Genomic DNA, 13756 nt, shown 5'->3' with positions numbered 1-13756 from the left:
AGAATGACCAGGCTGTGCGCACATAATTCATAAGTTGTGCTTGCAATCAGCTGAAGAAGGCTTAACCTGTGGGGTTATGAGAAAGAGAGCATCTCCACCTCAACGCTTCCCCCGCCTCGTCACACCCACACCCTCTCCCCTCCTCCCCCCGGAGAGAAAGGGTTAATTGGAGTAGGAATTTCATCGCACATCTGTCAGATTTTTAAGGCCGTGACGCACTGAAAGCAGAGAGTCAATGTGAGCAAGGGGGAGGAGGAGGAGGAGGAGAAGGAGAAAGAGTTGGTGGTGAGATCGATGAAGTGGCAGGCAGAGGGAAGAGGAGGAGGAGGAGGAAAATCTCACGAGATAATGAAAGAACAAGAAGAGAGCTGCTAGTGTAGAGCAACAAACGAGGCTAGAACGGGACATTTTTTGGAGTGAAAACCAAAGACTGGGAGAAAAACAAGGACGGAAAGACCGAGAGAGGCTCGTTTGTGACCGCAGATGGTTTGTGGTGTCTGGTTTTAGTGAATGTTACACCCCGGGGCGCAGCGGACCAATTGTGTGAATCTGCAGGCTGCTCGCTGACAGAGTCGGAGAGATGCACAGGACGGACAAGAGTCGCGGACGCGCTCTGAGAAGTGGATAATAAAGGTAGGATTTTGCACGTTTTTGTAAAACCAATACGTGGTGGTGATATATTTTCTGAATCGCCACCATGTGTGATAGTTAGTTTACGTGTCCTACATGTGGAGCGAAAATGCAAAGGAACTGGTCATTTACAGCGCTTCGCATGCGCGCTGTGGGCTGCTTCTGTATCATAACTTTGCATAAGATTCAAAAAGAGCAAAAATATTACATTCCAAGAGAATATTAGGTTGGAGTGAAAAGTGATATCTGTGTTTTCTGGCGCTTTCCGAGGAGTGTGTGTGGCAGAAAAACAAAAGTGCTTTTTAATTAATTTTTTTAAATTATTTGTTGCTCTTGTTGTTGTTTGGGCTACATTTTATTTTCTCTCACTGGGCTGCTTTATTTTTTCTCTGTAACGACTGAAGTTTAAATAAAGCGAATAACAGCGCCTGTCTTGTCTCACGCAGGCACAAAAGCGAGGCTTTTGCCGAGGAACCCAGCTGAGCACCAAAGAGACAAGCAGAGCGCTGATGCACAAGCGAGAATAAAATCTCAGTTAGAGCTCCTAATGTTGTTGCAATCTCGTTTTCCGGGAGTTTGAGGAAGTACTTAACGTTATCAGATAATTAATTAGACACCCTATAAGCCCGGAAATCAATTAATTCACAAATCAATAAATCTATAGTCTGGTGTAACAAGAGACCTTACAGACTGTTGGCCCAGTTGTCCAACAACAATAACAAGAGGAGACCAGCCACACATCACGGCAAGAAATACAACTTTATTTGTTGAAATTAACGATGGATGGGAGTCTAGGGGAGATGTCCCTCCACAGCCACTCTGATCTGGCTCACAGCCAGGATGGCAGGGCTATGCTGCACTCCCGGGACCTTTCAGCTGCTTTCCCCAGGCCTTCCCTTGGGGGCTCCTCCATGTCTCTGGAACCTGAGCCCCGTCCACCAGGCTTCGATCACTCCATGTCAGCACTGGGCTACAGCGGCGACTCCCCATCCAGCTCTGGCAGCACATACACTACCCTGACCCCCCTGCAGCCCTTTGACGACAAGTTCCACCACCACCATCACCATCACCCCTGTCTCCCTGTCAGCAATGTTATTGGTAGCTTTACCCTTATGCGTGAGGATCGAGGCCTCAGCACCAACTTCTACAACCCTTATGGCAAGGAACTGGCCATGTCCCAAAGCCTGTCGCCTCCATCCACAGGATCAGGCCTGGGTTCCTCCATGCATGGCTACGGAAGTCTGGGCAACAGCCCTAATGGTAATGGCAGTCAGATGCTCCCTGGTGGTTATGATGTACATGGAGGGAGCCTTTTCTGCCGAACATCGGATTTTGGCCGAGAGATGTCACCGCCAGGCCTAGGAGGAGGTGATGTTTCAGTGGGGCATCAGCTAAATAAAATGGAGACTCACCAGCATGCCCCAGGCCATCACCCACACATCTATAGCCAGCACTACCAGCCACACCATCACCCGAGCCAGCAGGCCACCAAGATGGGTGACCACCTGCACTCTTCATCGTCTGCTTCATCCTCACCCAGCGAGGGCATGCTGCTGGGCTCACAGGGCAGTGGAGGCAGCACTGGAGAGGAGATCAACACCAGGGATGTGGCCCAAAGGATCATCACTGAGCTGAAGAGGTACAGCATCCCCCAGGCCATCTTTGCTGAGAGGGTTTTGTGTAGGTCACAGGGCACACTGTCTGACCTCCTGAGGAACCCTAAGCCCTGGGGCAAGCTCAAGTCTGGCCGTGAGACCTTTAAAAGGATGTCCCGCTGGCTCCAGGAACCGGAGTTTCAAAGAATGGCCTCGCTCAGGCTGGAGGGTAAGATCTGGCTTTACTCTGTATTTTTTCCACACACACACACACACACACACACACACACACACACACACACACACACACACACACACACACACACACACACACACACACACACACAGAGAGGCTCAAACAGAAACCACAACAACAGACACGCTCACTCTCCTTGTTTTCCCCAAACGCCTCCCTTCTCCGTGTCTTCCAAAAAAAATCTCCTCTCCAGCAATCAGTATGCAGCTCAGGTTGGTACATGAGTAAAAGCAAAAGCATCATACTGATGTTTCCCTCCTTCCCACTGCTGTGAATGTACAACCGCTGTGTCTGTTGTCTCATCAGCCTGGGTAATAAGAACTTAGCAGCACATTAAGGTCAGTTTGATCAAGAACAGGCCATATGTGCCGTTCCTTTGTTTACTTTGCTCCCAAACAGTTCCTATTGATTTGTACAGTAGCTACAATAAAAAAAACCCCACAGACATTTGCCCTCCTCTTAAATGAACCATGAAGATCAGTGTGAGCAGCGATTGGCAATTTAATCGCTTTTGAGCCCACAAAATAATTTGCGCAGATATGCCATTCTGAAGCGATTGATTAATTTCAGCAGTGATTTATATCTGCTCAGCGCCTGACTCAAGTTGAGTTGGCAAGGTAACTGATGCAAATTAGACTTGAGCTTTTGCCAGACACCTTTTATCAACGTTGTCACTGAGGCAATTACTGCGGGGCTAAATACGGATGTTGTTCAGCTCTAAGGCAGCTCCTTCCAGGTTTCTCACATGTGGAAAAGAAGATGTTGCTGCTTAAGTGAGGTGCATGTAGTCATTAGTGCAGAATCACTCAGTCATATGGAAAATTTGACAACAGTTTTGAAAGTTAATAGAATTTAGTTACAAAGTAAAAAAAAGAAAAGAAAGTTTTTTCCAATGTAGAACACCAGCTTTCTTCTTTTGCTATGATTTGCTACATCTTTTCAGTTAAATAAATATCATAATAATAATATTTCATTGTAATTATTTCTTGCTTTTTATACAGATTTCATGGCAAATTTTAATTATTACTAGTATTATTTTTTAAAGGCACATTACAGTGTGCTGCTTGCCATTTAATATTCTTTGGGGATGTGGATTCAAGACGTGACAGCACGCCGTACAGTGCCGTGTTACAGTGTAGTCCCTCCACAGGGACCTAAGACCCATCTGATACACGCAGCACAGAAAGAGATCCAAGTGAACGCGGTAATATGAGATGAGCATAGACGAGTGTGTATCTGCAAGTGGTCGGCTCACTGCGGGGGTCTGTGAGCTGTACGTGTGTGTGAGCCTCCCCACTTGATCACCGCTTCTTTCGTTTCTGTTGGCAGCTCGACTGATTAAGCCGAGCAACACAATAGGGTTCATAGGTAATGATTGTGCGCTCTTGCAATCCCTTCACAATTATTGATCTTTGATTGTTCAACTCTGAGAGCACATGTGTACATCCTCCATTCAGCAAAACGTTAGCGCAATCACAACCAAACCTCTTTTCTAAAGATTAGTTATCTTGGGTTTTGCTCTGTAATTTGACCCAAACGCCGTTTGATTAATCCCATCCCGTGATGTGTGAATGCTTTGTACGCAAAACACCTATTATCTCCCCCACGAAAAGGCAAATCTTCATCATGATAAATCAGCCCTTTGTTCTTTGGAGCAGATTTAATCATCGTTCTTTCTTTATGTGCAGCATCCTTGTTTCTTCATTGTCACAAACACAAACATTATTTTTAACGAGTCAGACCGCCAAGTCCGAGCAGCCGATCAATCAGACTCATAAAAAATTAAAGTCCCTACACAGAGAAGCGTACTAATGTTTGACAATGCTCCTACTATCTCTCTCTCTCTGCTCTCACACTCTCTGAAATTGCATATTTAGTTCTTGGCAAAGCCACAATTTGGACAGCTCGGCACTTTTCTACATAACCTACTTTCCGAAGGGGGTTGTTGTGTTTTCCCCCCCCTGGCCAACCCCCTTTTGTTTAATTACAAGCCTCTATTGATTTCCATGGGAAAGAGCAGCACGCTTTGCCCACACACACCTCGGCCGCATCGGCAAATCGAGACTGGAATTAGAATGCGCGGTGCCCTGTGCTCCCCAGTCTGAAGATAGCTCAAGTGCTCTCTGCTTCACGCCTCAAGTTTTAAGATGATCCTCCTTAATGCAGCACTTGCTTAAATACATAGAAGGCCCTTTAGTGTCAGCCAGAAGCACTGTTATTTCCATAATGTCTCTTCTATAGAGGGCTGCAGAGCTCTCTCCAAAGCTTGACGCACCGTAATTGTGGAATTTAGTTGCTGCCATTTTGTATTTTCATATGTCTTTTTTGCAGAAACCTTTTGGTAAAAATGCTGTGATCCCTGGGATTTATCTGCAGTATCTTGTGTGTGTGCTGTATGGATTACTGCACTGTATATGAGATGCATCTCCAGCCCAACCTCAGGCTGTGGAGGAGGCAATCAGGATTTAGTCAGAGAAGAAGGCAGGATAAAGACCACACAGCCTTGCTCTGACACTTAAAGTCAAGGAGGGGGGATCAGAGACTATAACTTTAAAGATGATGGCCGAAGCCCTTGACTAAAGGTCTAAATGAATAAGAAAGGTCAATGCGGTTTACGTGTCAGCTCCAGTGCCCGCACCACCCCCACAGTAATGAAAGCCACAAAGCCTTGTCCACCGCTCGCTGCGTACAGTTCACGTTTTGCTAGCGAGGCTCAAAGGTCAAACCCAATGCCATTTGCATATCAGGAATTGCAAACAGGCCGGCGTGACCTTAGCTGTGCAACATCAAACAAACAGGGTTGTTGTTTTTGTTGTGTTGTTTTTGTTTTTTTTTATCTGACTCTTGCAGCTCCCCCCACTCTGGCGCTGAAGGGGTTAACCAGCCTCTGTGGGTCGAGGAGTCTGAGCTGCACAGATTTAATCAATAATTTCTATCAGCCCCTGGCCCAAGAAATCAGCAGGGGGGTGGGCTGGGGCTGGGTGGGGGGTGGAGGGGGTGTGGAGGGAGAGGACAGGGAGGGGAGTGGTGGTGGTTGGGGGGGGGGGGGGGGGGGGGGGGCTGAGACGCCAGGGGGTAGGGAAAGGGCTTTCGATCACGTTTCAGCAACACGAGACAGGGGCATACATCATGATTAGGGGCTGTTCCCACGATCATAAGAAGCCTATAGGGGAATATTTATGTCTCCAAGAGTAGCCCCGGTGCTGGGGATTTATAGCATGGTAATTGTGAGCCTTTTACACATGATTACAGCATAAGGAAGCATTTACTTAATGGTCGGCGTTATGATCGTCAGTAAGGGAGAGAGCTGAGGATAGGATGGCGGCGAGGAGGAGGAGAGCGGCAGGACACGGCAGCTCCTCCAACGAGCCATAAATCCACGCTACAAGCGAGCTAGCCAGCACTATCATGTCATTCCTTTCATTACTACATGAGCTCAGAGTGCACCACTGTATATACATTCCATAGCTGCAGCTCACATCCCAACACCCCCAACCCTGAAATATTGACCGTGGTGATGGTATAACTCATATTAAGAATGCAGCACAAATACTATATATATGTATATATATATATATATATATATATATATATATAATTTCACTTGTGGTGATATTGACATGTTGCTGACATCTCGGCCTGTTCAGATTTTAATGAGACGTGGTTCGATAACTCTCAGAAATGCAAACGAGCTCTGGATGCCTAAAAGCTAACAGGCCCCTGTAATCTCAAGTTGACAAGAGTGCATCCCCGAGTCAAAACACTTCCTTCAGATAATGATTTTAGAGGAGAATGTTCACAGGGAATTCATGGGGAGATTTATTCATGTCCAGTTGAGTACTTAAGTTTCAGAAACTCAGCTGGATGTTAGAGCAATCAAAGCCAGACGGTGCGAAGTACACACACACACACACACACACACACACACACACACACACACACACACACACACACACACACACACACACACACACACACACACACACCCTTTAGACCTGCGTCTAATTCTGCTGTTGTGATTGCACTCTGTGAAAAAAAAGATGGCGGTGAGGTCACACTTTTTCCTAAAACGCTCTGCTAATGAGAGAAATTTGCCACTGTGCTTTTGAAGAGTGAAAAGACAGTCATACAGTTAACATCAGCAGCACCCCTCAGTATGTGAGATGTTTCTCAATGGGAAACTGTGAGCCAATCAATTGGACGCGTCAGTGCTGTTGTGAGAGCAAAAGGCAACATCTGTGTTTTATATAATGTATGTTTGCAGCGTGAGTTGGGTTGTGTTTCTCCGTGTGTTAGGGTTTGAAATATTGGATCTCAAGGTTATTGCGAGCTGAAATCTCCATATAATCACATATTTTTTTTGTCAATAATAGAACTCCATACATATTTCTCTGTGTTTTCTTAATATAAGTTAAAAAAAAATCTGCCTGTGCAGCAGGATTATTTCAACCAGCTTCAACACGAATACAGCTTATTCCTCTCTTGCTTGAAAAATGGTGTGTGTTAAATCTCGAAAAGAAAGAAAGAGTTTCTCTTTTCTTGCAATAAAAATGACACGTTTGTTACACTGAGGGCTGTTTTGGTTGGCTAAATGCTCAAAAAGCCCAAAGAGCATGTGTAACCCCAGCATCTTATCTTTCTGAGATCGAGAAAGCTTCTGACACAACATGCCAAATAACATGCATATCTAATATCATACCTATTAGAAGAATTCATATTTTATACCCCCCCTGAAAAAAAACCCACTCTCTATATAGGCACTAATCCATCTGTCCTTGCTCATTTGTGTGTGTGTATTTGTGTCTTTGTGTTTTTTGTGCACGTACACCAGTGTGCTTACACTTAGAAATGCATTTGATACCATCAGCAAAATAGTCGCCCAGCAACCGCACAGTGCTGATTGAAACCTCTTAAAAGTGTGCATTTAGGTAATTGCACGACTCTCCCAAATATGTTTTAGCCCACTTAAGGCTTCTAAATGCCCTGGGCAATGCCGACTCTGCTTGTTTCACTCACCCCTGACGTAACCTGCCTTTAATAGAAAATAAATTAGTTCCCCCTAAAGTGATTATTACTCACTCACTGCCGCCACATGTAAATGACTTTTATGAGAAACTAATGATGTTGAAGTGTCCACTAAGGGAAAGGAAAGAGTGGAAGTGGAGGGAGATGGTTAGAGAAAAAGAGCGGGATGGAGGGTGGGAGGGAAGGGAGGAGAAGTTGGCTCGGTACACAAAGGCAGAGGTTGGTGTTGTGTTTCCTGTAAATACAGAATTACAGCGTGTTAGAGGTGAAAGGTTCAGCGATGGATATGCAGAGGAACATGCAGCCTGAATTCAAAATGCTCGTCTGATTCTCAAAATGGATCTGAGCTCAGCCCACACGCATCAGGCTATTTTTCTCTCTCACTAAACAAAACTGTTCTTTGCACTCTTTTTTTTCCCTTCAAAATAAATTTCAGACTTTTTCGCGAGAAAATATCGATTATATAATTGGGCGGGCTGCCGCAGCTAGAGTGGTGTTTAACCCAGACCCCGGGATTTTATTTTGTGGTTGTTGTACGCAAGACTTAGATTTAAAAAAGAATCACCAGAAGACTTAACTGTTACTGTAGATTGGATTTGGATAACTTTGATACTGGACAAATGCTGCTAAAGCTTTTTATCTTCTGAGGACTAAAGATGCAGAAATATACGGATGTTAAATAAGGGAGAGTCTAAGAGGGACAAAACGTGACATTTGATGTGATGAAAGGTTATATTTCAAATTTTTAAGGGGAGAAATTTGATATACATCTGTTTTTGTGTTTGAATTCAATTTTTGTTTGGAAGATATTGCCATTATCAGTGCAACACCAGATTTAGTTTGTCTCCAGGCCATATCTATGTAAAAAATTAGACCATTTTCCAAAATGTAATTAAAGGGAATAATGAAAAACATCATGGAAGACTTCAGGACTTTGGTCTGGATGTAGTTATATGTTTTTTTCTCCCTAGCAGCTTAGAGCAGCTCACTGGTAATAAGATGTGATAGGTTGAACATCTTGATTCCTTTACTGCACAGTGAAACAAGTTGCTGATTCATCTCTTTTAACTAATCAAAGTTGCTTAGCTAATCTGTTTTCTTTCAACAAATCCACTTTCCCACAGCTTAATCCATTTGTCCTAGTTAGCCAGCCAGTCTGTTAGCTAACCTGCTTCCCCTTTCCTTTTTTTAATTTATCTTTTATCCATCTGCCTGCAGCCTGCAAGCGTAAGGAACAGGAGCAGAACAAGCTGGAGCGCAACCAGGGCCCGAAGCGCACCAGGCTGGTGTTCACAGACCTGCAGCGGCGTACGCTTCTGGCCATCTTCAGGGAGAACCACCGCCCAACCAAAGAGCTCCAGGTCACCATTGCCCAGCAGCTGGGCCTGGAGCTCTCAACTGTCAGCAATTTCTTCATGAATGCCCGCCGACGCAACCTCAACAAGTGGGCAGACGAGGGCCGTCCTTCTTCCACCGGTTCCTCGGGCTCCAGCATTTCCTCCTCCGCAGTGTCCTGCAGCACGGCGTGATGCTAGACCGTCGCGGAGGTGCGGTGAGGAGGGCGCTGAGGGAGCAAGGGGGCACATAGACTGGTCTAGGCAGAGATCAGCCGTAATAAATGTCCTCCTCGTTATCAGAAGGAGAGATGGAGCCAGCTATTATAGATGAGTTTATGAAGATGAAGCATTTTTCCCAAACCAAAGTTAATTGCTCCCTTGAAAAGGAAGGGGCAATGCTTAGTGATATGATTGCAAGACGTGAGGTCTTGCCTGTATAGTCAAGGGTGCAAAGATGATTTGACTCAAAGAAGAGTCACACCCTTACATAGACACCATCTCATTGCATTATTTTGATTATGTAGATTAGAGATAATGAGGGTATTGCAAATCAGGAGTAAGCATATTTTGGTGTACCTTCAAATCTTTTCTCATCTCTCCAAACGTGAAGAATCAAGAGGTGTCGTTTGCTCACATCTGGAGAGCTTCATTGTGTAACTTCCTAATCAAGTGATCGCCATCATCCGAAGACATTAATCCTTCCCCGATGTTATTGTAGTCCCTTTATTCCTCCAGAATCAAGGTGAAAGAGGAAGAAGAGGCATTTTTTTTAAGTCCTCTTTTTTTTTTCTTGGAGAACTGAATGCCCTTTTCTTAGCATGTGTTTCCATGGTAATGGTTCCCAGGACTGTATGGCGTTGTTCCAAGCTTGGAGCCTGGAATAATCAGGAGGGTTCTGTAGCGCCTGTGACTCCCAATTGTCAATCATTTCCCATCAACAGGAGCCTCTTCTGTATTGTGTCAAGACGGTCCCACCTCGAATGAATCAGAGTTTTCAAGGGGGAATCGCGGCACATCTCACCGTATGCCAGGACAGAATCGATAAACACAAGTAGGACACAGAAACAGACTTGTTGGTGCAACCGTCTAGCTTTAAGACTCTCACTGAGCTTCCAAATTAAAGCTCCACAGCCATTTTTTTGGACTCCAAATCAAAAAGAAAAAAACCAAAACACACACACAAAAAAAACGAAAACAAAAACAATTTGAACACAAAGGCTCTCTGGAGAAGAGGTACACCTGACACAATGTATAGTGACATTGTAGTATTTTTTCCACTCATTTCCAAACAACTGTATACTCCTCCATTACAAAATCTTTTTTTTACAGATGTCTAGAAAATGGAGGAATGTGATTCTTTCCAATGTTTTTGTACAGATTTCAAGCACATCGCTCTATTTATAGTAACACGTTGGAAGTGTGGGGCAGTTTGTTTCAGCCCTGCTGACGTACAAGGTCATTTTTTTGGTCCACAAAGGAATGGCTTTAACCATGCCTCCTTATAGCCAATAGATGAATCAAACCAAGAACTTTTCAAATGCAATTAATGATCTGATCAACATATTTATTACTGCATTTGTGTATTTATTGGTTTCCCTTTTTCTTTCCTTTATTTATTTGGTTATTTATTTATTTATGCTATCTATATACTGTAAGTATTTATTTAACAATGCTCTGTATGTCTGTGTGAAACTGAAAACTTTTTGTGATGGGCACTTTTAGCTGTAGAATCCCATCGTAATACCAAAGATTAACATTGCCTCCCTGAATGTACGGCCTGAATCCCTAAACCCAGTACCCGATCCACCCGGATCCAGCCCGACCCACCCAGTGATGTTAAGTATCTCTCTATCTTTAAGGCCTGGCCCTTTTTGTTTTCTTTGTTTTGTTGTAGAATTATGGGGAATTCTTTACTCTTGCAAATGTCTCTGCTGTCAGCTCTTAACGCCAAGGCCAAAGCTTGTTTGAATGTTGTGATAATATTTATAATTAATAATACTACCAATAATGACAATAACAATAATAACAAAGATGATGTGGCATCCCATAGGCTCACAAGTTGCTTGTAAAGTTGTGTTCAGACCAATGCCATCTGGCAGAGTGCGTAATGTGTCTGGGGACCCACTTAAAGCACTGTCTAATGTTGCGTAAGTCCTTCGGGGTCACGCGCAAACATGCGTACTGTGCATCTGCCTGGGGAAATGCATGGTTATGACCCCCCACCCCGCCCAATCTCCCTCACCTAACCCCTTCCCCAGTGCAGTGCAGACACTACTGTCTATGTCCTTCTCAGTGTGATCTCACCGTCCACCACACGCAAAGGCTTCTGCTAGTTGTCTCAGTTCCAAGACGTTTAGTAGGGTTCACTCCTGACTCCTCCCGTGTTTTCCTCAACTTGAATTGAGATACTGGAGTTTTTTTCTGGGTTTGTTTGCTGTCCAATGTGATTCTTAAAGGGTGTTCCTCATCTTCCGGGGAATTGGATTTATGTACCCGTGGTTTTTAAGGTCTTTTGAAGGTTTTTCCCATTCTCGTTTTCTGGGAATCTTTAATTTCTTTTGTAAGATTCTTTAGTTTTATGACCTATGCCCTCTGCCATCCAAAGTTCAGTGTTTGAGAAGTCTTAGATTTTGTTGTAAGGCTTGTGGGGCTTGTCCCTGACCCTGTAAGAGCTTCATGGATCTTTCCAAATCATTTGGAGTTTTGGCATTTGTTCTAGGTCCTCCTTCCTTACCTGGATTTTCCATTCTGAGTAGTGGGTGCTGAAATCAGGAGAAGTCACCTAAGATTTAATTTTCTCACTCTCGACTAAATGCTGCCCAAGTGTGGCAAAGCTAGATTTGCCGTTTTCAACATTGACTCTTTCCCTGTCTCATTTTCTCTCCCTTTCTCTGTCTTTAACGTTGTAAGAGGCGGATTGCCGGGGCCCCCTTCACAGCGTGCACTTGAAAGACGGGTGGTCATGAAAGAGGCCATCGACTTTTTCGTGGACTTCAAAGGGGAGGCTTTTTTCATCCCGTCTCCTCTCTGGGTATCTGGTCTGGGGTCTGCTCTTGGCCAGACCTGTGGGCTTTAGGGGGCATTCAAAAAGGGGTGGGGGGAGATCAGAGAGGAGGCTGAATCGTCCAGAATGAGGATGGTGGTAGCAGTGTGTGCGGAGAAGTAGGAGGGGGGGTTGTTTGAGGAACAGGAGGTGTTGGAGTAGTGGGGCATAGAGCTGAATTAAACTTTAATGAGTAACAATTGTAAGCATGCTGAGAGCTACGGGGGGTGGCAGTGGGGTTGTGTGGCTGTGTCTGTACAGCGGTGAAAAAATTAAAAATAAAAGAGCTTGAAGGCTCTTCTGCTGATCTCTGCCCACTGCTGTCATTGTATCAAAGCTGAGGTGACACCTTTCAGGTTTTTCTTTGTCTCTCTGACTGCGAGTCTAAAATGGAGACAGTGCTTTTTGTATTGAGCCACCCTCTGCTCCGTGTCAAGCAGGGAAGCTCTTCCCTTTCTGTACAGAGGGTAGGCGGGAGGGAGGAGTGAATCCAGTTGGCTGCTGCAGGTGATCCGCATTGCCATTTTAGCCTGCGGCACCCCCTAGTGACTTTTCTAGAAACTTGACCCTGAGACAAGCCTGGCAGCCGAGGCCATTGCAGAGCAATTCTTAGGAGCGCGTTAATAATGAAATAGCAGAACTGAAAGCTGACATATACTTTCAGAATAAAAAATTTAAAAAGACCAAAAAAGTACTGTTTTTGATAACGTTTGAACGAAAAAACAACCAAAGATCAATGAGTAACTGCTGAATCATTATGTAATGTAGGTAGTTTTAGCAGTTCCTCATCAGAGCTACCGTAGCACTCAGAGGATTCAAAAAAGCACCAGTGGGGTTCCGTGTGCTGGTTATTTATGTTGCATAAATCAGTATTATGTTGAGCTGGAACTGAGAAACTGACATGAAGCAGTGTCTTCAGATGAAAGTCTTTTGACCCCAGTGTCTCCCCCTCTGTCCCTGTCTTCTCCCGTGTGCGTACATGAAGACTTTACCCATCTACCTCAACTGTGTGAGATGTTGTGTGGCAAAAATGTTCCTTAACCAAAGAATCCATTCTGTCAGGGTGTCTGTCTATCTATCTTGTCTGTTCATCCGTCTCTTCTTCTTCATGCCTTTTACTTCTTCAAACCAAATGTGCTGGAATCAATCTGTGAAGGGGCTGAAGGAACCCCCTGTCCAGCCAAAGCTCAAGTCGAGTATGCTAGTGTCCCATTGATCCATGTTCTGTATATAAATAAAATCATTCTCAAGACCAAAAAAGAAGGAGGTGACAATCCAAGCAAGGAGGATCTTGCTGTAATCAACGTTGCCTGTTCCTTGTTTTCCAAAAGCTAGAATTATGCGAATTGCTGTAATAGAAAAAAAAAACCCAAATCAAGCACTCATCCTAACATAAAAAAAAGATCAGAGGAGACAGAAGCTATTTTTCCACATTTGTAAGCCACCCCTCCCACCTGTTTTTTTTTCAAAATGTTTAGTGTAGTTGAAATACTGTTCAATCCCACTGTTGTAAGTAGGAATTAATAAGATCCATACAAAAAGCTTTAAACGGGAAAGAGCTGAGGGAAATATCTGACTGAGTCTGACTTTCCCCAGCTTGGACTCGACCCACCATGCTTTATTGTGCCATTCTTGTCCATGTGTTAGACTTACTAATGAATGTGGCTAACCAACCAAAGGCTTTAAAAAAAGATATACAAAACTTTAAACGTCAATCATGGTGGGACATTTTGTATCAACAACTAAAGAAAATCCCTTTGAATACCTCATGTGAAAATTGTTTGTTGTGATGTTGCACTAAAAAAAATAAAAATGACTCATTTGTAACCCAACACTGCAGTCTGTTGACTTTATTCTGACCTTGTTCAAG

The 13756-nt window shown here is 44.2% G+C and overlaps 1 protein-coding gene across 5 annotated transcripts in view; it reads left to right on the top strand.

Moving 5' to 3' along the window:
• LOC101486717 (HORMA domain-containing protein 1) overlaps positions 1-13718 on the top strand; it is a 45553-nt gene extending 31835 nt beyond the window's left edge. For 2 of the 5 annotated variants that reach the window (XM_012921566.3, XM_012921564.3), the window contains exon 16: positions 8725-13718. In XM_012921566.3, the coding sequence (XP_012777020.1) occupies positions 8725-9035 (311 nt within the window). In that variant the 3' untranslated portion in view covers positions 9036-13718. Of the gene's footprint in view, positions 1-507; positions 634-1076; positions 2455-8724 lie in introns of those variants that run through there. The other 3 variants (XM_004560151.4, XM_076890196.1, XM_012921567.4) reach the window with 3 other exon arrangements.
• The last annotated feature ends 38 nt before the right edge of the window (positions 13719-13756 follow it).

The sequence above is a fragment of the Maylandia zebra genome, linkage group LG11 (genome assembly GCF_041146795.1).
Source record: "Maylandia zebra isolate NMK-2024a linkage group LG11, Mzebra_GT3a, whole genome shotgun sequence".
Lineage (NCBI taxonomy): Eukaryota > Metazoa > Chordata > Actinopteri > Cichliformes > Cichlidae > Maylandia > Maylandia zebra.
This window is presented reverse-complemented; position numbering and strand designations above follow the sequence as displayed.